Raw genomic sequence first — 27,095 nt, 5'->3', positions numbered from 1 at the left:
ATGTTGAGAATGAAATGGTAGTAGTCAACTTGTGCACCAAGGTTGTTTGCAAAGAGGTCTTTTTCTTTTTTAGAGATAGCGTTTCATGTTGGTCAGGCTCGTCTCCAACTCCTGACCTCAAGTGATACGCCTCCCGAAGTGCTGGGATTACAAGAATTGTTTTTCTTTCTTTTTTTTTTTGAGACGGAGTCTTGCTCTGTCACCAGGCTGGAGTGCAGTGGCTCCATCTCGGCCCACTGCAACCTCTGCCTCCTGGGTTCAAGTGATTCTCCTGCCTCAGCCTCCCAAGTAGCTGGGACTGCAGGCATGCGCCACCATGTCCAGCTAATTTTTGTATTTTTAGTATAGACGGGGTTTCACCATGTTGGCCAGGATGGTCTTGATCTTTTGACCTTGTCATCCACCCACCTCGGCTTCCCAAAGTGCTAGGATTACAGACGTGAGCCACTGTGCCCGGCTTGTTTTTCTTATTTGTAATTAGGATTTTGGAGGGCAAGAACTTTTCAGTTTTCAGTGGCAAGAATCATGTTTTTGAAAGCTGGAATTTGTTTTGTTCTTTCGGTAGGCTTGCCCTTCATGTAATGTAAATTGTGACTGTTTAAATGTGACCTGCTTGCCTAGCCCCTGCAATAGGTCAGTGGCTACATTGTAAGGAAGCAGAATTCTCTTGGTAGAGTGGCCCTTTTCGGGATCATTGTTACTGAATAGCAATTCAGTATCATCGTAGCCATGGATTAGGGTCAAAACTTTTCAAAGCTTCATCTAACACCCAAGCAAAGACTGCATGCACAAATCTTAGGAGCTTTTGTGCTCTTGAAGACTTAGCATTGTGGGCTCAATTGTCCAGGCACACCTCACAAATATATGTAGTTATGGCTTAGACACATACAGGCGTTTGGGAGACACGTACCCTTACTGTTCTGTGGAGCTTATTTTGGGAGTAGAAGCAGCAGCATTTTTGCTTTTTAAGTATGAATTTTTAGGTGATACTTGAGTTTCTTTTCCACTTCTGAAAGATCCACATTAGAAGTATGATCAGTCAAAAACAACTTTTTATACCACCTCCGACCAGAAAAGCTTCCCTAGTTCTTATCTATACTTCTGTTCTCAGCATTTTTCTTTGAAAACGCTACATTCTTTGAAATTTAAAATTAGTCAGTGACCTACTTTGGACTATTGTCTCTTTCCACCCTAATATTGGTTTGTTTGCTGTGGAGATGTAAGCAGACTTTAATACACAGCTGGAAGGATTTTTAAAAATTCTGCTTTATAAATATTCAAAGCTTCACCAATAATTGTGGGATAATTGATTTTCTGTTAGAATAGGAAATTGACATTTGATTAGAGGAAACATTTCTTCCTTGTTGGGTGATTGATGAGTATCTTTTTCTACCTGAAATCATTCCTTCAACATCTGGGTTGGGTCAGTGTGTCAGATACATGAAGTATGTGCCCTATAATTTCTTTTCTCTGTCAGCTTTTTCTTCACCATAGCAGTTTTTAAGTAGCTCTGTGGAATGGAAATATACATATTTAGAGGGTGGGACACAGGCTAAAAGAAAGCTTGTCACAAGTTGACACTAGGTCTTCCTAATTGTCAACCAGAGGCACTTACTGATATAACTGAAGCAGTTTTTGTCCTGTACTTATTCCCTTTTGTGGTCTTCCCTTCCACCCACCCTTTTTTTTTGTTCCTTTTTTCCTCTGTTACAGTTTAGAAAACGCTAAACCCTCCTCCCAGGCAGCCTCCGTCACGATCCCTGATCACCTCAGCATCAACCTCTCTCAACCCTCCACCCCTTCTTCTTCTTCCTCCTCCACCACCACCCCCTCGCTCGCCACAGCGGGGACCTCCGACGCACCCTCCAGCCTCCCCAACCCTCTTCCGACCGCCCCTTGTGTCTCCAGTCTGCTTGGCATGAAACCCATCCCTCTCCTGGCTCTAAATGTTGTGTCTGCTGCTAAGGGTACCGGGGCTTCAGCTACCACCACCACCACCTCTGCCGTGCCATGTGTAACTAACAAACTGAAAGGCGAGAAACAGAGATTCTCTCCCTACTGATTGCATATCTTGAGGCACCTCCTCCAGTATTATTTGGTTCATTTTGTTTTCCTTTGTTAACATTGGTGAGAATGAAACTATTGTGAGCTTGTTACCGTTTCCTTTTTACTACTTTGGGGGATAACTGGGTGGGGGTGGGGGAGTGGTAACCCTTGTTTAGGTTTAGGCCATTTCAGCTGAGTGCCTGTTTCAGGGTCTGACTTGAATTCTTTATTTAGAGCCACAGTTTTCTCTTCTTTCTTGTTTGTTACTTTTCTTTGTAGCTTTATTCTGCCTTGCAATATAACAATGTGTTAGGCTCTGTGTTAATGAATAAAAAAAGCTGCTTCGTTAACCTTTTTTTTTTTTTTTTAAGAATTATTTAATGGTTAAGCTATCAGCAGGCCTTCTTGGCCATATTTGTGTTTCTAGCTGTAATAAAGTTGGCGCAGTAAGAACCTTAGTACACTGTGTGCTGTGAAGGGTAAAGGGTTGGGGGCTTGTGACTTGTGGCTATTCAGCTAGGAAGCCTGTATAACTGACATGGGCTTTTTGAATCCCAAGTGAATTTTATAGTCCTTTGTCAATATTCCCACAAAGAGATACGAGCCTGTGGCAGTTTAGATCCTGAGGGTCCTCCGTAATTGGCAACAAGCTTCACTAGTGAGGAAGTTTATCTGACTTCTCAGATGGCCTTACCTTGCCAGTAGCAGCTAACAAGGTGTTCATCCCAGGATTCCTCTGGTGAATGGTTACCGTGAGGATCTCTTCCAAGTCATACATTCAAAGAACGTACTTCTTTACCCAGAATGAAGGGGAGGGGCAAAGTGGGATAAGTCTAATAAAATTAGGCAGCTTCTGTCTGCATTCCTCTGAATTACCATTATGCCTCTTTCTGTGACATTAGGTATATCTCAGCCAACCCGTGACATTATCCACAACTTGACATGATGCCATCCACTCGTCCTAAACCAACTCTGTCAACCAAGTTTCTTTACCGTTTTTTCTATTCCTTGCTGTATCCTTTCTGCTCCCCCCCAACACTATCATGAGTAGGAAGTGACATGCTTAGATTTGGAAAGAACCTTAAGGATCAACTAATCTGTAACACATTGATCCCCTCATTTTACAGATTACAAAATAGAGGCCCTAAGATAATTTAAATTCATAGGTTATGAGTGACTAGCCAGGACTAACAACTTAAGCTTTACTCAATCGTACTAACCTCCCTGAAATCTTGTTCATTTTCTTATACTAAGATGGGCACAGCCCTCTCATAAAACAGTAGAAATGTTCTTAGTATGGTGGCATAAGGCCTCTGATAGCCTTCCATTCAACCAGAGTACACATTGCCACAGTGCTGAAAATATAATGCTCTTCCCAGGGCATTAGAGAACTCAGTGTAGAGATGCTTTCCCTGATGACCTTTTCCCAGCATCACCATTGGCTGACAAAAAGCTGTTATTATTCCAATATATTATCATTCTCTGATGTTATTTTGGCCCCTCCGTCCCAGATTGGGCCTGTGAAGAAGTGTTACACGTCCCAAGTATGCATAAAGGATTAGATGGCCAAACCTGTCCAGTTAGGAGTTTTATTTAGTTGCTCCTTTATCATGTGGTCCAGCTCTCCCTTGGTAAGCTCTCTCCTTCTGTAGTTAGGACTTAATCATGCTGATACCATCTCCCCCCGGGGACCTGGTTTTATCTAGTTCTTGATTGGAAGGCCTCTTAACCTAATGGCTATTCCCCAAGGAAGGATCCCACATGTTTAAGAGGCTAGCTACCATCACTACCTCCAAAGGGCCTTAGTTTTAAATTTTTTTAAACCCTAGAGCTCCCCCATGTGGTCTTTTATCCTAGAGTACCTGACTTAGTATTTCATAGCATCCCCTTCTCTCTGCCTCACCTCCCCTACCCCAGCAAATCCCCATTTGGGCTTGATACACATTCAGGACAGTTCTTTCAGAGCTCTGGTGGGGCCAGAGTGCTACCATCAATTTTTATGAACTTAAATTTTCAGGTCCTAGATCTAATGGTATCTAGCAGTTCCTTTCTTAGACCTTCAGTTCTTACTGAACCCTTTAATTCAGGGCTATTGTTTACCTTTCCTTAGATCATTGTGTTTTGAAATTGGCACAAATCTACCCCCCTTTTAAGAACTAAATATTCCCGGCCGGGCGCGGTGGCTCACGCCTGTAATCCCAGCACTTTGGGAGACTTTGGGAGGCCGAGGCAGGCGGATCACGAGGTCAGGATATCGAGACCATCCTGGCTAACACAGTGAAACCCCGTCTCTACTAAAAACACAAAAAAGTTAGCTGGGCATGGCGGCAGGTGCCTGTAGTCCCAGCTACTTGGGAGGCTGAGGCAGAAGAATGGTGTGAACCCGGGAGGTGGAGCTTGCAGTGATCCGAGACCACGCCACTGCACTCCAGCCTGGGTGACAGAGCGAGACTCTGTCTCAAAAAAAAAAAAAAAAAACAAAACTAAATATTCCCTTAATACTGAGGTGGAGAAACCATTTCTGACTAAAAGTAAATAGTTTGTAGTCGAAGGACTTTCCAGTTTTTTGGCCCTTGCTTTTCTACCCAGCTTTTGGCTTTGCATTGTTGTGGAAGGGATACAGATGGTGAATTACCAGTCATGTTCTCATGACCACATATCACAAATATTTTATGCCAATCAATTTAAAATCTTACGAAATAACTTCATGAACTGAAATGAAGTCTTAAACATTTGGTTCCATTCAAAATTAGAGCAAAGTCTTAGCTGCCTACCTACCTACCTACCAGTGAAGCATACTGAGTACTTAAATACTTTTTCCTGAAAGCCCTAAATTGGTTTCCAGGACCTCAAATGACCATCTCTTTGAAACAGAAAGGCATTGTAGCCAGGTATGTTTAGATGGAGGATATGGCTTGACAAGATCTGGGAGCTTGTAGAGTGAGCTACAGAGCTGAAACGTATTACTTTGTCTGCTACTTTTAAGTCCTGAAAACTTTTTAAAAAACTTTCTAAGGCTGGGTGTGGTGGCTCATGCCTAATCCTAGCACTTTGGGAGGCCAAGACGAGTGGATCACCTGAGGTCAGAAGTTTGAGACCAGCCTGGCCAACATGGTGAAACTCTTGTCTCTACTGAAAATACAAAAATTAGCTGGGCATGGTGACAGCTGCCTGTAATCACAGCTACTCAGGAGGCTGAGGCAGGAGAATCGCTAGAACACGGGAGGCGGGGGTTGCAGTGAGTTGAGATTGCACCATTGCACTCCAGCTTGGGTGAAACTCAGGCTCAAAAAAAAAAAAAAACCAATAAGGCCGGGCGCGGTGGTTCACGCCTGTAATCCCAGCACTTTGGGAGGCTGAGGCAGGCGCATCACCTGAGGTCAGGAGTTTGAGACCTGCCTCAGCAACCTGTTGAAGCCCCGTCTCTGCTAATAATACAAAAACTAGCCAGGAGTGGTGGCGGCTGCCAATAAACCCAGATATCAGGTGGAGGCTGAGGCAGGAGAATTGCTTGAGCCAGGGAGGCGGATGTTGCAGTGAGGCAAGATCACGTTACTGCACTCTAGCCTGCGTGACAGAGCTAGACTCTGTCTCAATAAATAAGTTTGAGTATAATTCTTGACCCATAGTTAACTCTTTTTACATCTCTTTTTAACATTTCTTTACCTTTAAAACGGTATTACCTTATAATACCCTACACATTGATAGAACTCCAGGGCTTTAAAGGCCTTGAGTTGTCTCAGCATTAAACCCTTGAGACTACTCTCAGATGACTGTTTTTTTCCTAAACTGGTATTCTGTCAGCAGTTTGGGAGGAGCCAAAGTGAGCTCAGCAATAAAGAAACATTGCTTCTGTGTATTGTGAACACTCTTTAAAAGAAGGGCCTGTTTCCAGAAAGTACACTCGTTGGTTAGCCCACCATGGAGGTGGAACTAAAAGACAACATAGTTTGAGGGACATTTGATAACCAAGGGCTGTTTCCCTTGGTTCTGAGGTGATAGACCTCCACGTGCCTGGATTGCAAGGATTAAAGGATCATGGTACTGGTAAATTTAAGAAACCTTAAAATGTCTCCCTTGGTACTCCAGCACTGATTATTTGCTCATCACGTTTCATGAACCAGGTAGAGATGAGGTGCAGCTGAGCACTGGGGAAACTAACTGAGTTCTTGTTTCTGTGTTACAGGCTTTCCTCGGAGACGGGTGGCATGGGGAGCAGCTAGAACAATGCAGATTCATCCATAATCCCTTTCTGCTGTTCACCACCACCCATGATCCATCTGTGTAGTTTCTGAACAGTCAGCGATTCCAGGTTTTAAATAGTTTGTAAATTTTCAGTTTCTACACACTTTATCATCCACTCGTGATTTTTTAATTAAAGCGTTTTAATTCCTTTCTCTGTTCAGCTGTTGATGCTGAGATCCATATTTAGTTTTATAAGCTTCTCCCTGGTTTTTTTTTTTTTTTTTTTTTGGTTTTTTTGTTTTGTTGTTTTTTTTTTTTGGCTCATGAATTTTTCTGTTTGTCATGGAAATGTAAGAGTGGAATATTAATACATTTCAGTTTAGTTCTGTAATGTCAGGAATTTTTCAAAAAAATTAAAAGATGGACTGGAGCTTTTTCTTTGTGAATAGAAACTGGATGCCACAGTGATTCATGTGGGTTTTATTCCTCTTGTCTTGCTGTTATTTTTGTATCTTTTATCCCTCAAAGGACCCTTCTTGGGTTTTGAATGGAAGCCTTTATTCCGGTTAAGATGTTTTCTATTTTACCACTTCCATCTTTTTTTGTGGCCCTTGATCCTATTTTTGCCTGACTCCATGCTTGGTTGGCCCTTATAAAACTTGCACCCAAAAGATGAGGATTAGACTTTCCTAGGACTTACCTGTCCTAGGAGTAGGCAAGCACTTCCACTGGGGGGTGGGGGAAAGGAATGACACATGACATACATGGCATACACATTAAGCAGTTGATCATATAGTTTGGGTTCCAGTTTCTTGGGAATGTTGGTCCCCTTGTTCAGGCGTGCATATTTTAAACTAAAAATTTCAGTCTATTGTTTTTAGTAACTTCATTTATAGTCCTCCATAACAAGTTAGAAGAATGTATCTGCTACCATTTATTCCTATAATTTTAGAAAGTTGGGGCTTCACATTATACTCATTTAGTGAGAGTAGATGCAAAAAAGTAGAGGGGCAGGAGAACTTCTCCAGACACCTCAGATAAAGTCTGGAGCCCAAGGCTTTATCTTAACCATGTATGGTACCCCATTCATTCATCAAGAAAACCCTCAACAGCTGGGCCTGCATGGAGTGTTATATTTCAAGGTTTTTCACAGGGGTTACAGTAGGACAGTCCCCACCCCAATCAGGCACCAGGATAAAAGCAGGGACTTAAACAGCACCCCAGTTCTTCAGCCTGAGCCATCACATGCTATCAGTCTCCTAACCTCCCCCTGGGCCTTAAGACAGGGCTTGGGCAGAGAAGATGAATGGTGGGACAAAAAAATGAGTTACACTGCCACCTGAGAAACCTCAGAGGGGAGGACCCAGCCTTAGCCTCCCTCCTCCCAAGTGCAAAATGTGTAAACAGTAAATGGAACAGAAAAGTGCAGTCTAAGTGGTTTTCTCTCCTGCCCCTCCCACCCCCCGTCCCCCCACCGCCTATTATTTGGGGATAAAGAATATAAAGACAACCCTTGCTGAATATAAGGAATGGGGTGGGGCAGGAAGGGGCTTGCCTCTTAGCCACAGCTCTACGGCTGTGCCTCATTCATTTCCACAGCTGCCAGTGTCCCTGGAGTTTATCAGGTGAATTGGTCAGGGGATCAGTCTCCCTCGAGCCTGACTTAAGGCTGGGACAGCCCCATCTTTCTGTTGATTATGTGGCGCATATATATATATATATATATATATATATATGTATATATATATAATTTATATAAATATTTCTCTATGTACAAGGAATACGAGTGGCTTTCATGGAGGGAGGGAAGCTGGGGGCCGCAAGGCATCAACGCTGTTGGAGTTGTCCAATTCAGTGCTGTCACAGTCTGAGTCCTCAGAATTGGGAGGGCCCTGTGAGAAAGAGTAGAAATGGAGTGAGATTCCTTGGGGTTCTTTGCTGGGGTCATTTTAATAGCCAGTGGCTTACTGATTTGTTTTTTAAGACAGTCTCTGTCGCCCAGGCTGGAGTGCAGTAGCGCAATCTCAGCTCACTGCAACCTCTGCCTCCCAGGTTCAAGCAATTCTGCCTCAGCCTTCTGAGTAGCTGGGACTACAGGCATGCACCACTACACCCGGCTAATTTTTTTACTTTTAATAGAGATGGAGTTTTACCATATTGGTCAGGCTGGTCTTGAACTCCTGACCTTGTGATCCACCTGCCTCGGCCTCCCAAAGTTCTGGGATTCCAGGCGTGAGTCACCATGCCCAGCCAGCTTACTGATTTTATTCCTTCCAGATTTCAGTTGCTCAGGCCATTCTCCAAGGTGTCAGACTCCTTTCAGAATCCTTCCCTGGCTGCAATTTATAGCTACATACAAGCTACTGGTCAGGCATCGTAATAGATGCTCTGTGCAAGAGGCTTCTGAAATTCCATCACGTGGATATTTGCTCTTTATGGTACTTTCTGGCCTGTGCAGCTGTCTCCCCAAAAGCTGTCAAAAGACAAGGCATCTGCTTACAGCTCTCCGTGTTCAATATCTGCTCGTTGCTGTTGGGCCACTCACCCGCTCTCCTCTGAGAAGTTCCTGGTGTGGAATGGGCAGGGAGCTGGGTTCAGGGCCGGGGATGACCTCTGAAGGAGGTGGGTCCAGTGGGATTTCTGATCCCTGGGAGCACATGTCATCAGACCGCTCATCTGGCCGCTCATCAGTGTTGGTGCTGCCAACTTCAGGTGTGCCACTGGGGGAAGGTTCACTAGCTGTGCCTTCCTCCCCATCTGAAGGATTCTCTGAGCTGAAGGTAGATAGTGACTGGCGCATGTTCAGGCTCTGAGGCCACCTACATGTTGAAGAGGGGGATTACAGCTTGGTTCTGCCTCTAGCAGAAAACAAGAATGCCATTAATTCCTGTACTCCATCACTTACCTCTGGCTTGATGTCAGCTCTACTTCACTGTCTACCTCTCCTTCCTCCTCTTCTGATGAGATGCCACGTTTCTGCAGGAGAGATGGGGGGACTGGTCAGAAGTGGATAGAGGTCACTAAATCCAGGAGAAGGAAACAGTTATGAAGGATGAAGTAGGGAATGGCTTAAAATTGAGCATAATGTGGGGGATTAGACTTGGACCCCAGGGAGAATAAGGAAAAAGGGAAACAGCTTGGGAGCCTTCCCATACGTTACCTGACTTCTGGTGACGGCAGCCCTGTACAGCAGTGCAGCTGGGGTCAAGTGCTGGGACCCAGCCCGGCTTCCTCCCCGGCCTGAGGTCCCTTCCCTTCCAGTTCCCAGAAGCCCCACACCTTCACCAGGCCCTACTGGAGGAGGTGGCTCCCCTTTGGCTCCCCCAGGTGAATCTGGGCTGGTGGAGCCAGGGGCTGAGCCCTCACTTGGTGGGGTGTCACCCCGAGCTGGAGGTGGTGAGCCGGGATCCCCAGCTCCGCCTGTGGCCCCTCGGCCCCGGGACCCTAATGCTGCTGACAGCAGGTCTGGGGACGATGAAGACATTTTGCGGAGCAGGAGGTCATGATGAAGCCCACGGAGGGCGGGAGGGCAGGCCTCCCAGGCTGAGGGTCCCCCTCCTAGGCCCCCTGGGCTTCCTGGTCCTCCAGGTTCATGGGGTGGCACAGCTGTACGAAGCCCAGGCAGGTCCCCACAGCTCCCCTTGGCGCTGGCCTTGCGGTGACGGGTCTTGCCACGGCGACTGCGTCCTGGTGAGGGGGGGCCCTTAGGACACCCAGGAAGCCCAACCCCACTTAGGGCTGCATCTAGTTTAGGGAGCAAAGACTCCGTCTTGAGGATATCTGGCCTGGAAGGAGAGGAAAAGTAAAAGGTTAAGACTGCCAAGTCTGTGTACTCAAAGGACTCCCTAACCTTGGACACTAAAGTACACATCTCCCTGCTAAATACCTGTTGCCACTTCAGTATCCCTCTTGCCATATTGGAACCACAGTATTCATGTCCCACCTTTTGCTATGGGGTGACAGCTTCTGTGGCACATTCCTCTTCTTGATAAGCTTCTCCATTGTGTTTCCATGCAGGAGGCCCCGGGAAGGGTGGGGCTTCAGCAGGCCTGGGCACCTCCGCTCTAAAGCTTGTTCTCGCCTAAAGATCCAGGCACCTTCTCAGCTGGGCAAATGACCAGGAAGGGGCACCCCAGTCTCAGTAGGACCTCTAAGGCAGGCACAGCTCCAGGGCTTGGTGCATAAGGACAGGTAGGGTTACCTGAGCAGCTCTCTCTCCTTGAGTTCCAGCTGCAACATGAGGGCATTAAGTTCCATATACAGGTTGTTGGCTCTCTCCAGCTTCCTTTCATAGTGCTCCCTGATGTCCAGGGCGTGTCTGCAACAGGCAGAAAGGTTCCCCAAAGTGAACTGGGTTCACCTAGGGCCATAATAGATCGCAGTCTCAGAATTCCTGTCCACAGTCCTTTCATAGTCCCTCCACCCGCCCTGGGGCTGGGTAGGAGCTGACTGGGTGCATAGTCCTTCCTGTTGGTAAAATCGCCTCCCCAAGAACAGGAACTCACCTGAGCTCCTCCCTCCTCCTCATCACCAGTTCCTCTTCTAGGCGATGCAGACAGGTCCCTTCTGACTTAATCTTTTCAAAGTGCAGTTTTACTTCTTCCCGCCACTCTGCCTATGGGTGGAGAGCAGATGAAGAGTGAGAGCCATCCCTTCACCCAGTGAAAGGCTCTGCAGGTTGCCCACACCACTGCTAATGTGTGTGCTGGAGCAAAAGGGAGTGGATTGACTCAGCCCTCTAAGAGCCAATCTCTTCAGTCCCACTCAACCCGTTTCCCAGCCTCCCCCTCAAATGGCATCATCTCTGCAAAGAAGGGGAGTTAGGTATTCATTTTCCTACCCACAGCACACCTGGGACTTAAAGTAAGTCTCCTGGGGTGTGGAGAGTACATCAGCTGAGGCAATGTCCAGATGCAGCAGGATCTGTCGGAATGATGGGCGATTTCGCGGTTTGCTATTCCTGAAAGGAACGGAGTTAGGAAGGAGAGGGGAGAATTTGAGGGAGGACCAGATAGGAACTGGAGCATCCTTTCCCAAAGTGTGTCCTGGAGAATCCAATCCTAGAATGTACTCTGTGACAAAAGAACTTATGGTCAACTGTCTCTAGGGAATATTACACACTATTCATTAGTGTGTCAAAATCCTGCAGTAAGGAAACCTATTGAACCCCATATTTTCCAACTTGTCTCCCAAAATAAAAGCCTTTTCTGAATAACTTCATTGAAGGAACCAGATTTTGGGAAATGCTCAGTGACAGATTAGCAATCGTCAAACTTCCCTGGGTCTAGGTTCCAAATGAGGGTCTGGGGCCCTTTCCTTCTGTGTTCTAAGGTTGTTTACTTGAGGCGCAACCAACCATGCTTGGTGGTTATGCTGCTCCTTCCTTGTACTTGTATGCACTCACTGGCACTTCATGACAAACCAGGAATGCAGATATCGTTAAGTGTATTTTATAGATGAGGAAACAGATTCAGAGTAGATCCAATTGCCCCCGGTGACTCAGCTCAGAAGGTAGCATGAGCCTGATTCAGATGCAAGTCAGTCTCTTTGAATTAAATGTACCCCTGCCATCTATTGGTCAGTCCAGCCCCTCTGAGTTCTAGATTGCAGTTGCCTAGATCCACATCCTGAGTCCTCAGTACTTGGGGAGCCACATCTGGGAGCCCTGACACCCTTCCCCTGTTAAGGATTCTGAACTTGGCCACCTAAGGTTCTAGGTACTGGCTGTCCATCAGTACTACCGTGCTTCTCAACTTCTCCAGGCCCAGTATCCCAGCCCAGGCCATCCTTACCAGCACTGGCGAAGCAGGATCTTGAAACCATCTGGGCAACTGGAGGGCACGGGCAGATGGAGACTGTTGCTTCCCACACCCCAGATAATGGCTGAGGAATCTACGTCTTTGTAGGGGATCTCACCAGTCAGCAGTTCCCACAGCACCACACCAAAGGACCTAGGGATGAGGGGACATCACTTGGGAGGGGGTTCCTCCAGAGGTCCTGGTTGCTACGGGCCCATCACTTGTGCTCAAGCCCTAGAAGTTGCCCGCAATCCCCCCAGGGCTGGCCACCCACTCTTCTCGGTTTTCAGCCTAGTCCTCACCAGATGTCGACCTTCTCAGACACAGGCTCATTGCGGATCACCTCAGGGGCCATCCAGGCTACTGTCCCTGCAAAGGACATCTTGGTGCTCTTGTCACTCAGCTCCTTGGAAGTGCCAAAATCTGAGATCTTCACCACATCGTCGTAGGTGATTAGCATGCTGGTAAAGAGTGTAGTCAGCTGGGGTCCACACCCCTCCACACACCTACCTCATCTAACTCTGCAGCAACTCTGCCTTTCAGGTTTTGTTTGTTTTTTTGAGATGGAGTCTCACTCTGTCACTCAGGCTGGAGTGCAGTGGCTCAATCTCGGCTCACTGCAACCTCTGCCTCCTGGGTTCAAGTGATTCTCCTGCCTCAGCCTCCTGAGTAGCTGAGACTACAGGCACCCCACCACCACACCTGACTAATTTTTTTGTATTTTTAGTAGAGACGAGGTTTCACCATGTTGGCCAGGATGGTCTCGATCTCTTGACCTTGTGATCCACCCGCCTTGGCCTCCCAAAGTGTTGGGATTACAGGCGTGAGCCACTGCATCCGGCCTGCCTTTCAGTTCAAAATCATTTGGGACACTCAAAGATGAGGGGCTCACTACAGCCCTCCTGAGATGGGACTGTCACTTGGAAGAGGTTTCTGAGATGGCCACATGGACCTAGGGCACGGTTTGGAAGTGGGGAGAAGGCCACACTGACTTGAGTGGGTCACCTGCATGCACATCTGTTGCTCCCTGCTTGCTTACTCACTTGGGTGACTTGAGATCCCTGTGGATAATCTTGTGCAGGTGCAGGTAGTTCATGCCACCGGCGATGCCCATGGACCAGTCAACCAGTAAAGAGGGGGTGACAGGGCGGCCAGCCCGCAGTACCTCATACAGCTGGCCCTGGGCGCAGAACTCCATGAGGATGCAGTAGCAGGGAGCCTGGGTGCACACACCCCTGGGAGCCAAACAATGGTATGAAGGCCTCAGCTGGCTCAGCCTTCACCTGATTCATACCTGGAACCCCCATTCCCACCCATTCCACCTATGGGTCTCCTCTGGGAAGGATGGGGTAGGTCCCACTGCCCAGGAGGGTACCAGGCCTTAGCATAGTATCCCCAACACCCAGCCCCTGCCCTGGACCTCACTTGAAGGTGATGATGTTGGGGTGCTTCAACTTTCGCAAGTGCTTGATGTCGGTCTCTTTGAGGTCTCGCACCTTCTTCACAGCCACCTCCTCCCCGTGGAAGCGCCCCAGGAAGACAGCACCCTGGGCCCCTGAGCCCACCCACTGCAGGTCCAGGATTTCCTCAAAGGGGACCTCCCAAAGGTCTGTGGGCAGGAGGCACAGTGCCACAAGCCTCAGACGGAGCCACACTCAAGGCCAGGGACGGGATAGCATTGGGTTGGCTGAATTGACTTAAGGAGGGTGAGGCAGAAACCAAAAATAGGCCAAGAAGAAGGCTCGAGGGGACAGGGAAGGAATGAATGGGTGGCCTTAAAAGAAGCTGGGAAGTTAGAGGCTGATGGATGGCTAAGGGACTAGGGCTGGGCCATGGGGAGGGACTTTAGTGGAGCTGACCAACAGACCTCGGGCTCAGGGAAACAGGGAGGAGGCTCCCACAAGGACGTGGCCTACCTTCCTGCTGCTGCTTGTGCTCAGTGGAGTAGGCTTTGCCAATCATGGTCCAGACAGGGCGCAGGCAGCCAAAGAGGCCCTCAAGGAAGCCACTGCCACTCTGGCACTGCAGTCGCACCTCGTCAGCTCGAACTCTGGATGCCCGACTCTCAGGTGACCCAGCTGCTCCCCCTGGGCCCCCTGCATCCTGCTCATGTAGCTGCAGGACACTGTTGGCAAAAGGCTCAGGGGGCGGCTCTCCACCTGGGGAGGGGCTGGGCCCTCCCCCACCCTGCCCACCAAGGGGTACCACATCTCGAAGTACACACTGGGTAGGCGTCAGGTCCTTCTCGGGAGTGCAGTCAGAAGTGTCTGGGTCCAGCTTGCGCATGGATGCCTCGCTTAGGGTAGACACGAAGCCCCCAAAGGAAGGAGAGGGTGTTCGGGTCTCATGGAGGCAAGCCATCGCCTCTGGCCCCTGGTATGATGGTGAACACTGGGCCCTGTGGGAATGAAGGAAGGAGGGGCTGTTAAAGCCCCAGGCGTGCCCACTTAGGACGCTTACCCCAGAGGCACAGATTGGGGTGCTGGGTTCACAGTAGCCCTGCTGGAGGTAACACTTGTGGCTGCGTTTCCCATGCCCTCCAAATTGCACCTTGACCCATCTTAGGAAATCTAATACACTTGGGCTTCCTCTCAGACACGTTTAGTAAGGCAAGTAATAGGTAGACAGGTATCGTACCTGGGTATCATTCTCAGGTAACAGCCCCACATGGGTACGCACTGGTAAAATATGTCTCAAATTCAAGTATAATGGTAACAGATGAGTTCCCTTCTCCCTGTAAGATGACTAATTCATTGCTGCAGCACATTTTTTTCACCTGAGACTCACAGGCACACACAGGTATCAGGAGGGTCTCACATTTACACCTTTACCTCGGGGTCAACCTCAGGCACACAATAGTAACACCTAGACCTCCCTCACATTGAAGCACACACAGGATGCTGGTAAACCTTTCAGACACCCTTGGACAGCATTCTTGAGCTGCCTACATACAGGCGATGCACCCGGGCCTCCCACCCAGGTACTTACACACGGTACTGCTGAGGCCCTCTCAGGAACACTCAACTCAGGTGAGAACCTCATTCTAAGACACACTCCTGGGCCTCTCCAAGGTAAGTGAAGGTTGTAATCACAGAGTTCTGTGTCCCCCCAGCACAGGTGGGGAAAAAGGCAGAAGCAGCCAATGGGGATGCAGACACTGTCACAGAAGGCCACTGCTTCATCCCCCTTGGCCCTCCCTTCAGTCCAGCAGCTCTCCCAGGGGTCAAACAAGGTCTTGTCTCCTCTTTCCTCTTCTCCATTGCCCCATCCCCTGTTCCCCAAACTTTCCAGGCAATGGTGATGTGTCCCAGTTCATAACTGGGTGCTATTTAAAAAGCAACCATTAGGCCGGGCGCGGTAGCTCACACCTGTAATCTCAGCACTTTGAGAGGCCGAGGTGGGCGGATCACCTGAGGTTAGGAGTTCGAGACCAGTCTGACCAACATGGAGAAACCCCATCTCTACTAAAAATACAAAATTAGCTAGGCATGGTGGCACATGCCTGTAATCCCAGCTACTTGGGAGGCTGAGGCAGAAGAATCGCTTAAACCCGGGAGGCGGAGGTTTTGGTGAGCCGAGATCACGCCACTGCACTCCAGCCTGGGCAACAAGATCGAAACTCTGTCTCAAAAAATAAATAAATAAAAAGCAACCATTAAAAAACCCGAATCTGGCACGGTGTGTTGGCTTATGCCTGTAATCTCAGCACTTTGGGAGGCTGAGGCAGGTGGATCACTTGAGCTCAAGAGTTTGAGACCTTGGCTGGGTGCGGTGGCTCACATCTGTAATCCTAGCACTTTGGCAGACTGAGGTGGGTAGATCGCTTGAGGTCAGGAGTTCCAGACCAGCCTGGCCAACATGGTGAAACCCTGTCTCTACTTAAAAAGAAAAAATTAGCTGGGCGTGGTGGTGGACGCCTGTAATCCCAGCTACTCGGGAGGCTGAGGCAGGAGAATCGTTTGAACCCCAGAGGTGAGGTTGCAGTGAGCCAAGATCACACCACTGCACTCCAGCCTTGGGCGACAGAGTGAAACTCTGTCTCAAAAAAAAAAAAAAAAAAAAAAAAAAAAAAAGAGTTTGAGACCAGCCTGGGCAACATGGCAAAACCCTGCCTGTCTCTACCAAAAATACAAAAAAACAAAAAACAAAAAACAAACAAAAAAAACAACGGGCGTGGTGATCCTGTGACTGTAGTCCCAGCTCCTCTGGAGGCTGAGGTGAGAGGATTGCTTTAGCCCAGGTGCGGAGGTTGCAGTAAGCCACTGCATCCCAGCCTGGGCGACATAGCCAAACCCCATCTCAAAAAACAAACAAACAAAAACCCTAAATCCTGACTTGCTTCTGCCACATAATGGCTATGTGACCTCAGGCGAGCTGTAGTTGAGCCTCAGCTATACTAAGGAATAAACTGGCTGTCACTAAGGCACAGCAAACCCTTAATCCTACACCAGACTTGTCCAGAACTTGGCCCCAGGAGCCATCCTGGTCTCCCAACTCACTCCACACTGATCAGTTACCAGATCCTGAGATTTGAAGATTCCCAAGAACAAGCATCCGTCTAATTGTTCCTCATAGCTAGCAGGGTCCTTCCATGAGCCCCTGGGTTAGTCTGGAAATGACTGCCATACATTCTGAATTGCAGTGGGGGAGGGGTGGCAGGAATCTCTACATCTAGAAGGGTTCAGTAGATGATTACACAGGCACACAAGGAGGCTTGGGAAACTCTGATAGTTCTTGTAATAATTACCAGGCCTTTCCCTTGAAGACTTTTTCCTGGGGGGTGAGGGTGGTAGGCCTGGAATCAGCATATTTAACAAGCACCCTAGATTTGTAAAGCTCTAACCCAATGCATGCTATTTTCTAGTCCCACTGCTACTGCCTTAGTTCAAGCCTCATTAGCCGTCCTCACCTTGCCCAGGACAGCTGGTCTCCAAGTGCCCTCCCTAGCCCCAATTCTCCACCCAGCTCCTTCAGAAGGATCTTTCTAAAACAGATTGGGGGCCAGGGGTGGTGGCTCATGCCTGTAATACCAACACTTTGGGAGGCCGAGGCAGGCAGACCACCTGAAGTCAGGAGTTTGAGACCAGACTGGCCAACATGGTGAAACTGTCTCTACTAAAAATCCCCAAAATTAGCCAGGTGTGGTGGTGGGCACCTGTAGTCCCAGCTACTCAGGAGGCTGAGGACTTGAATCTGGGAGGAGGAGGTTGCAGTGAGCCGAGATCGCGTCACTGTAATCCAGCCTGGGCGACAGAGCAAGATTCTGTCTCAACAACAACAAAAAACAGATTGGGCCAGGCATGGTGGCTCACACCTTTAATCCCAGAACTTTGAGGGGCCAAGGCAAGTGGATCACTGAAGCCTGGAAGTTCAAGACCAGCCTGGGCAACATGGTAAAAACCCATCTCTACAAAAATATAAAAATTAGCCGGCCAGGCGCGGTGGCTCATGCCTGTAATCCCAGCACTCTGGGAGGCCGAGGCGGGTGGATCACGAGGTCAGGAGATCGAGACCATGCTGGCTAACACGGTGAAACCCTGTCTACTAAAAAATACAAATACAAAAAATTAGCCGGGTGTGGTGGCGGGCGCCTGTAGTCCCAGCTACTTGGGAGGCTGAGGCAGAAGAATGGCATGAACACGGGAGGTGGAGGTTGAGCAGTGAGCCGAGATCGCACCACTGCACTCCAGTCTGGGCAACAGAGTGAGACTCCATTTAAAAAAAAAAAAAAAAAAGCCGAGTGTGGTGATGTGCATCTTTAGTTCCAGCTACTCGGGAGTCTGAGATGGGAGGATACCTTGAGCCTGGGAGGGTGAAGCTGCAGTGAGCAGTGATTGCACCACTGAACTGCAGCCTGAGTGACAGAGTGAGACCTTGTCACAAAAGAAAAAACAACCGCCCCCACCAACACCAGAACTTAGCCACCTCAGGTTTTTGAACCAGGACACCCAATGATAATGGCTAACTTAAGGAAGGCTTATGGCCGGGCGCAGTGGCTCACGCCTGTAATCTAGCACTTTCGGAGGCCGAGACACGAGGATTGCTTGAGCTCAGTTCGAGACCAGCCTGGGCAACATGGTGAAACCCCGTCTCTACTAAAATACAAAAAATTAGCCAGGTGGGGCAGCGGTCACCTGTAGTCCCAGCTACTCGGGAGGCTGAAGCAGGAGAATCACTTGAACCTGGGAGGCGGAGGTTGCAGTGAGCCAAGATCATGCCATTGCACTCCAGCCTGGGCGACAGAGTGAGACTCCATCTCAAAAAAAAAAAAAAAAAGAAAGAAAAAAGAAAAGAAAAACAAAAAGGCTTAGTAAGTATTTAGCTTTGTTAGCTTCTGGTAAAGGTGCATTAGCACTTTGCATATTTAATCCTCAGAACTGTAAGCTGCGCATTATTAGCCCCGTTTCATAGACTAAGGCATAGACGTATTAACCTGCCCACAAGGCCGTAGCTATTAAGAAGCTCAAGCTCCACTGGGCGCGGTGGCTCACGCCTGTAATCCCAGCACTCTGGGAGGCCGAGGTGGGCAGATCGCTTGAGCTCGGGAGTTTGAGACCGGCCTGGGCAACATGGGCCTGGGTAACATGGGGAGAGCCTGTCTCTGCTAAAAATACAAAAAATTAGCCAGGCGTGGTGGCGCATGCCTATGGTCCCAGCTACTTGGGAGGCTAAGGTGGGAGAATCGCTTGAGCCCAGGAGGTGGAGGTTGCAGTGAGCTGAGATTGTGCCACTGCACTCTAGCCTGGGTGACAGAGCAAGACTCTGTTTCAAAAAAAAAAAAAAAAAAAAAAAGAAGAAAAAGAAGCTCAAGCTTCACCCCCAGCCTGGAAGGCGCTTCTCATCTCTATCCAGGTGTCACTTTATCCTGGACGTCCTTCTTTCCTGATCCGCTCTAGGTTAATGTGCCTTCTGGGCTGACACAGAACCGCTATGCGTCCTCTATCATGGTTCCCATTATACTGGAGGGACAATGTGGTCGGGAGTCTGGCTCTTTTGAGAGCCTGGACAGCCTTTAGAGAGACGACTTCGCATCACAAGGGAACCATGGCTTGCAACAGCACCTGGCACGCAGAAGGTGCTCGGTAAGGTGGAACCACTGCTCTACCCACCCCGGAGGATCGCCTTAAGCACCGCACACTCTCTCTACGCAAGGGCGCGCGCGCGCGCACACACACACACACACACACACACACAAAATTAGCTCCCTGAATCCTCAGAAGAGCCAGGTGAAGGAAGTACTACTGGTGCCATTATATTCTTGAGCGAACTGAGGCCCAGAAAGCACAAATCACTCTAAAGTTCAGCTTCCAAATCCCCAACATATCCCATGCGGTATTTGTGGCTTCAAGAGGTAAGGTGTAGATTGCAATGCAAATTACAGACAAACACAGACCAAGTAAAGTGCCAACATATGGGAGAATTTCGTCTGGAGGACCCAAGGGATTTTGCCTGCCCCCCCCCGCCAACCTCCCTCCCCGCCCCCACCACCTCCCACTCCGCCGCAACCCTGGGCTTCGCTTCTGGACCACCCAGAAACAAGGCCCAAGACTCTGGGACGCTCTCGCCTGGCAGGCCAGGAGGGAGGGATGGCGGGATTGGAGCCCTCGGGGAGGAGCCGGGGCCGTCCCCTGGACAGCTTGGTCACCAGCAATGGAAGGCCGAAGCCCAAGTCAGGACCGCTGAAAGTGGAGAGGAAGGGGTTACCGCCACAGCGCCCCCTCCCACTTCCCGACCTCCTTCCCGGCCGTCACGTGGCGCGTGGCTGGGGCGGGGGCCGCGGCGGCGGAAGCGGGTGGTCCGGGTGGGGAAGGGGAGGGGACACGGCCGGCTGGGGGAAGCGCTGGGCGCTGCGGCGTAACCATGACGACTGGGCCCGAGGCGGCGCGTGAAGTCACCAGGACAAGATTAGCCCTGGATCACGTGAGCGAGACGTGGGGGCGGGGCTGTGCCTGGGCCCCGCCCCTGACCTGGGCCGGCCCAGGTGGCTGGTTGCCGGGATGGCTGCGAGGATCTTAGGTGCGGACCCCCACCCAGCGGTCTGCCCCATCTGTGTTCCCTTCCTTCCCTTGTCCCCGCATGCAGAGAGATCTTCGGCTGAGGCGTCGGGTGTTGGCAGGAGGGGACTTGTGGGGTTGGCATTGGGGGTGCGGTACCACAGGGAAGGAAAGCAGGAAATGAGAGGGAGACAGGGCACAGAAAAGGCGAAAGGTACAGCTAGAGAAGGAGGAAGGAGCCGAGACATATACAGACACCGGAGCAGCGTCAAGCGGAGTCAACCCCGAGAAGGATGGCTTGAAAAGCTGTTTGGAAAAGCAGAGGACCCTGAGAAAATGGAGATGAAAGGGGAGTGAGAAACACGGAGAATACCCATCTCCTTTCCTATCTAGAAGCCGAGCTTTGAGTAGACACAACACCTGGCTTTTTAAAGGAATTTTTCAGCCGTCATCTGGTTGTTTGACGACTAGGTGGTTTAGGCATAGAAAGGGTGACATGCTCAGAGACACTTGCAGCCAGCCGAGCCTCCCTCCAGTTCACCAGGCTTCCCCAGAGGCCCCTCTGTTATCCAGGGCCAGCAGCTGGGGAGAGAAGGAGAGAAGCCATTTCACCTGTTTGTTTTTTACGGTAATGGGGATAGCTGAAGAAGTAGGAGGTGGGACCAAGGGAAACATCTCAGGCTAATGACAGCTCTTCCACATTTGACCTGGAGTGGAGGGAAAGCTGCTGCCCCTGGGAGCTATAGTAAAGTGGAGATTCCTCTCTCCCAACACACACACACACATACCCCTTTCTGTTTCCTTTATTTCTGACCTGCCAGCTGTGTCCCACTGCCCCCTGGCTGGGCCTTGGCGCCAGAGCTTTGGAGGGGCGTCTAGGATGGCTAGGAGCCCCTGGCCCAGACGTTCAGTCACCCTGGGGGAGGGGAGCTCTCTCTCCGTTCTCAATTATGCAGAGCATGGGGGAAGGGCAGCAATGTGACAGGAGGGTGGGTCTCTCTGTCACTCACTCTGTCAACCATATCTACCAAGTGTCGATGGTGCTTCTGCCTCACATTGGGTGAGGGGACAGAATGATCTCTAAGCCATACGTCTGCCAGGGGAGGAGGCTCTTTGGACACCCAACAGGCCCTAATTCAGTGCTTTGCTGGTGGCCCCAAAGTGACTCCATAAGGAGGCGACAGGGTGGAGTGGGGTAGGAAGTCACCCCCCATCTATCCCACCTTCTAGGTTCTCTGGCCTGAGATTTTGGAAGCCTGTGGCAGGTAAACTCTCTGAATTCTCTCTAGCTCCTTCTTGTATAACAACAGAATGTCAATGCCAAGCTGTTCGGTGTTCTTAGGGGCTCAGTTCAGAGGCCAGGTCATCTGCCTAAATCTTGGGCTCTCACACTGATTGCTCTCCACTGTCTGAGACCTCATTTTTTACTCAGGAAAAGGAGGACGATTCCCTTTCGTGAGTGGGGGCAGGAAGGGGAGTCTTCAAAGGGAAAGGAGACCCAAGACTTTGGAGTCCTAATTCCACCTCTGCAAGCTTTGAAACCCTGAGAGGATAAAGGTCTCTGATCAATCGTGGCCATGCCTCCTGTCCCCTTGGCTGCAGCTTGTATTGTTTTTGAAACAGGGTCTCGCTTTGTTGCCCAGGCTGGAGTGCAGTGGGACGATCACGGCTCACTGCCTGCAGCCTCAACCTCCTGAGCTCAAGTGATCCTCCCCCTTCAGCCTCCTGAGTAGCTGGGACTACAGGCACTCACCACCACACCAGACTAAATTTTAAAAAGGCCGGGCGCAGTGGCTCATGCCTGTAATCCCAGCACTTTGGGAGGCCCAGGCGGGCGGATCATGAGGTCAGGAGATGGAGACCATCCTGGCTACCACGGCGAAACCCCGTCTCTACTAAAAATACAAAAAATTAGCCGGGCATGGTGGCGGACGCCTGCAGTCCCAGCTACTTGGGAGGTTGAGGCAGGAGAATGGCGTGAACCCAGGGGGCGGAGCCTGCAGTGAGCCGAGATTGCGCCACTGCACTCCAGCCTGGGCGACAGAGCCAGACTCCGTCTCAAAAAAAAAACAGGCCGGGCGCGGTTGCTCATGCCTGTAATCCCAGCAATGGAGACCATCCTGGCTAACATGGTGAAACCCCGTCTCTACTAAAAATACAAAAAATTAGCCAGGCGTAGTGGCGGGCGCGCCTGTAGTCCGCCTCCCGGGAGGCGGAGCTGGCAGTGAGCCGAGATCCCGCCACTGCACTCTAGCCTGGGTCACACAGCGAGACTCGTCTCAAAAAAAAAAAAAAAAAAATTGTAGAGACCATGTATCATTTTGTTGCCCAGGCTGGTTCCAAACTCCTGGGCTCAAATGATCCACCAGTCTAGGTCTCCCAAAATGTTGGCATTACAGGTGTGAACCACTGTGCCCTGCAGCTTGTTTTTATTTTCTATTTTTCAGGATCCGTGGTCTTGGCCCCAGGATCCCAAGATGGAAAGAACTATCCCTTTTCTTAGTGCCCTCATGAGGGGGAAATGAGTTCCCCTGAGAACTTGGGGGAAAACTGGAGATCGCCCCTAAATTCGGGTCCTTGATTGGTAAATCAAGCCCTGAGACCCCCAGCTGCCACACTTCTTCCAGTGGGGTGGGCAGTGAAGGGGTTCAGGGAAGGGAGGGACAGTACTATTTAGGAAAAAAGAATCAGCTTCAGATTTGGAGAGATCAGAGCTAAAATCCCAGTTTTGCCACCAGTTAGATTAAAGAATGTAATCTCTCTGTGGTGCCCAACCCTCCCTATTGGGGTAGTGAAGGTTAAGTAAGGTGATGGAAGGGGTGCAGGGAGCAGCATGCTTCCTCCTTGCTTTGTCTTCCTGGTTGGCTGGACACCAGGTCTTTCTTTGTGGATCCTGGAGAGGCTGAAGACTTGGTCTCTGACCTTCTGCTTTCCCAGGATAAACCGTGATTTCAGGTTCCAGTAGAACCAGGTCACAGTGCTAGTGATTGTGCTGGAGTCCCCAATCATTCCTCTACCAGATCACCAGTCCCTCCTCTGTAAATCCTGCCATTCTGTCTCCTCTGGACTAAGGGGGAAGGCCTGATTTTCTGCACCCCATCCTCACTCCCTGGCCAGTTGTCTCTGGAATCTGCTCTCTTAAGCAGCTATATTGCTAAGATCCTCCCTTTGATCATGTGGCCCTGGATCACCCCTCAGCCTTACCCACAGAGGCCTCGGGGAAGGGGAGGGCAAGAGCAGGGTAGGATGGGCCTCAGGAGTCCCTCCTACCTAGGACCTCAGATAGACCAGGAAGAAGTTCAGCGGATGTTAACAAATAGTTCCTCAATGGGATGGGCATTTTTAAAAATCTGGAAGAATAAATACCAAAGTATAACAACAGTTTCTAGGTAGGTGGAATTGTGAGTGTTTTAATTTTCTCCTCTGGGTTTATGTATATTCCTAGTATTTCAGTAACAACTTTGAATTGCTTTTAAAGTAAGACATAACATTTAAATTGTAAAAGAGAAAATAAGATTGATGGACTGCTCATGCATTCCTTCACTTAGCTTATTAGGACAGTTGTGCAATAGGGAGAGGGTAGGTGGTAGAGGAGAGAACACAGGCCTCAAAATCAGAGTGGCTTCCTGAGGTCTTGTCTCTGCTCCTGGCCAGTTGGGTGACCTGGCCTGAGACTTTTCAATAAACCTCAGTTTCTTCATTGCTAAACAGGGACAGTGGTACCTATGTCCCACAGTGGCAATGCAGTACATAATGTGGTGGGTAAGAACACAGGTTCTGGGTCACACAGACCTGGGTTCAAATCCTACCTCTTGCCACATACTAACTTTTTTACTTTAAACAAATTACTTAAGTTTCAGTTTTCTCCTCCATCAGAGATGATGATAACACTATCTCACTTGGTCTTGTTAAGGGCATGGTTAAGACAATCAAAATAAAGTTCTTGGCCCAGGACCTGGCACACAGGAAGCTCTCTATAAGCATTAGCCATATGAAAAGTGCCTAACACACACTTGTAAGTTTTTTATGAATGTGATTCCCTTCCCTTCTTTCCCTTGTTCTCTTTCTCAAAGCAAGTGCCAGTAGGGAGGGTACAGATGGAAAGGGAGGTGGAGAAACGAGAAGGAAAAAAAGACCAAAGAATGAAGAAACCAAAGGGCAAGGGCTCTATCCTGAATGATCTTTAGCCTCCTCTGGAATCTGTTCACTGTCACAGTCTCCTCACCTTCTCCATGCACACATATGACCCCAGTCCTTCTGGGAGCCAATGAACCAGACAGACCAGTCTCTGTGGCCAGGCCCTCATGAAGCCCCTATGTCCCCTGCTGGCATCTTCTCAACAGTATCCTCCTTCTTCCCAGCATCACCTCAGTCAACAGTGTGAGTGAATGGATGAGTGGCAGGTGTGAGGGGCAGACATTTCCACCTCACTGGAGGAAGCATGGCAGCTGGGGGTCCCAGGGCTTGACTGGTGTAGGGCTGAGGACCTGAATGTAGGGGTGATCTCCAGTCCACCCTAGCAAGGACTTCTTACAGGGTTGATTCCTTCTTTCTCTCCAGATCCAGGCAGGGGAGAGAGAGGACTGTGGATTACGACAGTCCGGGCTGTGAGTGGTAGAACCAAGAGTCCTCTTCCTAGAAAAGGCCTATCCTACCACAGTGTCACCACCAGGGGAAAAGCAATTGGTTTTTAGAAGGGTTCTGCCCTCCTCAGCTATAAGGAAGCCTAGGAAATCCTGAGCCCTGTCTAACTTCTTGACTCCTCTGTCCATAACTGGGATGGATATTTAGCTGGTGTCTCCATGATGAGAGCTGGGGTTTTCCCAACATTACCCCAGTTGACAATGGGAGTGAGTGGATGAATGGTACGCTTGAGGGGACACACTTTTTTTCACCTGTGAGATAGGAGGGAGTGGGGCCCTAAAGCTCAGAGAAACTTCAGTGTCTGGACAGGAAGGCTCAGGGGGCACTTGAGTCCTTTCCTTCCTAAATCCTTTCTGTTAGCCTTAGCTTGGTAGGACCCTCTGGCTGAAACTCAGAGCTCCTAGAGCAATGGAGTCCACTTTGAGAACTGCAAGGGAAATGTGTTTAGAGGGATGCACTGACTGTGGCTTGAGAGGACTCTGGGTGGGGTGAGGAGACCTCATGTGCACTCCCTTCTGATTGGAGGCCACTCACCTACGCTCCTCTGAAAACGGCAGCAGATGAGCATCTACAAGGTAGGACTCCTCCCTTAATTCTAAGGGACACCTCACTGTTTCCTCCCACTGTCTACAGAGCCTTGACTCTTCCCTCCTCTCAGTCAAGGCCTTGGTTACCAGCAAGTCTCAACTCTTGTTTATTTTTAAGCCAATGAGTTTGAGGAGTGTTTGTGGGAAAGGGAGGAGGTTTTTGGAGGGCCTGACTGGGGGAGATGGGTTAGGGGAGCCAGAGGAGATGGAGAGAAAGAGGAGGGAGAAACCCACACGTGAATGGGGGAGGGGAGGATGCAACAGCTGGATGGAGGTGAATGCCACAGCTGGAGGGGATTAGGAGGATCACAGCTGGAAGGGGAGGGGGACCAACGCCTGGGCATCCAGGAACAGGTGCTCTCTGACTAATCTTCAGGTCCAGCCTGCTAAGTGTGTGTGTGTGTGTGTGTGTGTGTGTGTGTGTGTGTGTGTGTGTGTGTGTGGAGATGGTGGGTATATCAGTCCTTGCCCTTCCTTTCCTTCCCTAGAGGGGGCCAAAACTCTCCCTCCTCCTTCCCTCTCTCTCTTCCTGAGGATGAGTGGGAGGAGATGTTCTCTTGCCCTCTGTCCTTTAAGTCTGTCCCCCAATCATCCTCCACCCCACCCCAATACGGTCCTTTCCAGCTCTGGAGGCCCTTCGTCTCCAAGCTGGGCCGCGGCGTCCCTCCGCTCCATTCCCTTCCTTCCCAGCCCCACGGGCGTCGGGTCCAGGTCCCCAGTTCCTCCATCCCTACAGCCTCAGCATCCCCACGCCACCACCCCGCACCAGGCCACATCTGCATCCCGACCCTCCCTCCACGCCCGGATCCCAGGACCCGGACCCATCCCTGTCCCCCACCCCCCCACAACTCGGCCAGGCTCTCACCTCGGGGGCTCCGCGGCCGCAGCACAAAAGGCGGCGCTGCTGCAGCTCCGCTCCGGATGCTGCTCCCGCCTCCTCCTCCTTCTCCTCCTCCTTCCCTCCTCCCCCCGCTGCCCTCCACCGGACCCGGGGCGCTGTCACAGGCGATGCTCGTGCGGTGTCCGGATGCACGGGTGTCAGCCTCAGCTTTCTGCCCCCACCCCCCGACCCCTAGCCCCGTCCCTGCTCGGCTTGAACTCCCGCTCCTTCCAGGGCCCCCGCCCCTGGCCCCCCGGGACGGACACGCCCTGAGCGGGGGATGCTGCGATGGAGCCGCCGGCCTCTTAAAGGAGCCCGCTGCTGCCATCCAGCGCGCTCCAGGCTCGTACCTGGCCCGCCTGGGCCCCGCGCCTCCCTGATGGCGGTGTCCTATGGAGGTCCCACCTCGGGCCTTAGGCTGATTCCACAGGAACCCCCTATGACTCTTCTTATAGACTCCTTTCTGCATCGGAGAGAGCAGCCCCTCAGTTGGGATCCCTAGCGCTCTGGCATTGCTCCCCCTATCATACCGATCTTGCCAGCTCTCCTTCCCTTGATTGTCACCGCTCACTCCAATTTCACCCACTTGGAATTCACTCGGCTCTAGGCCCCATCCTCCTCCAGTGTTCCTGGATGACCCCTCATTATCATTTCAAGATTCCTCTGGACCTCCAACCCCGGCTCAGAGTAAGACATCTTTTTCTTGACCCCTTCTCAGAACACTCATTAGAACCTTTTTTTTTTTTTTTTTTTAATGTGGTATCTCCCTTTCTCTCTCCAAGGTCACAAGATTTCCCTCAGCCCAGTGGTTGTGCAACTTTGGGGGAGGAGGCAATGGGGCTCTAGGACTAAACAATGCGCGTCTGCTCAACACCCAGATCAGTTGATTAGTCTTAGGCGGCCAAAATTCACTTTTGCTCTCTTCAGCTGAGAGACCCAAGACTCATGGCAGAGGGAACAA

The 27,095-nt window shown here is 50.2% G+C and overlaps 2 protein-coding genes across 36 annotated transcripts in view; one reads left to right on the top strand and one right to left on the bottom strand.

Moving 5' to 3' along the window:
- The window catches only part of PCBP2 (poly(rC) binding protein 2), a 28,534-nt gene extending 21,429 nt beyond the window's left edge, over positions 1-7,105 (top strand). For 15 of the 31 annotated variants that reach the window (XM_030822547.1, XM_030822544.1, XM_030822541.1 and 12 more), the window contains one exon: positions 1,714-3,498. In XM_030822547.1, coding sequence (XP_030678407.1) covers positions 1,714-2,062 — 349 coding nt within the window. In that variant the 3' untranslated portion in view covers positions 2,063-3,498. Of the gene's footprint in view, positions 1-1,713; positions 3,499-6,232 lie in introns of those variants that run through there. The other 16 variants (XM_003252050.4, XM_030822559.1, XM_030822561.1 and 13 more) reach the window with 3 other exon arrangements.
- A 239-nt stretch (positions 7,106-7,344) lies between these two features.
- Positions 7,345-26,700, bottom strand: MAP3K12 (mitogen-activated protein kinase kinase kinase 12). 5 transcript variants are annotated; one of them, XM_030822530.1, is made up of 15 exons: positions 26,120-26,457; positions 14,254-14,427; positions 13,946-14,154; positions 13,455-13,638; positions 13,073-13,264; positions 12,332-12,490; positions 12,024-12,182; positions 11,083-11,191; positions 10,737-10,846; positions 10,433-10,549; positions 10,175-10,312; positions 9,392-10,016; positions 9,137-9,207; positions 8,777-9,050; positions 7,345-8,123 (listed from the first exon to the last, which is right to left on the bottom strand). In XM_030822530.1, exons 2-15 carry the CDS (start codon positions 14,388-14,390, stop codon positions 8,025-8,027), a joined length of 2,583 nt encoding a protein of 860 aa, XP_030678390.1. In that variant the 5' UTR covers positions 14,391-14,427; positions 26,120-26,457; the 3' UTR covers positions 7,345-8,024. The 5 variants fall into 5 exon arrangements, with proteins under 5 accessions (XP_030678390.1, XP_030678389.1, XP_030678388.1 ...); XM_030822528.1 differs by lacking the exon at positions 26,120-26,457 and adding an exon at positions 26,485-26,700 and having other exon boundaries at positions 7,348-8,123; XM_030822531.1 differs by having other exon boundaries at positions 7,348-8,123; positions 13,946-14,144; positions 26,120-26,456.
- Between the last annotated feature and the right edge of the window lie 395 nt (positions 26,701-27,095).

This window comes from Nomascus leucogenys, chromosome 11 (assembly GCF_006542625.1).
Source record: "Nomascus leucogenys isolate Asia chromosome 11, Asia_NLE_v1, whole genome shotgun sequence".
Lineage (NCBI taxonomy): Eukaryota > Metazoa > Chordata > Mammalia > Primates > Hylobatidae > Nomascus > Nomascus leucogenys.
The sequence above is the reverse complement of the archived record's forward strand: the minus strand, read 5'-3'. Positions and strand labels throughout refer to the sequence as shown.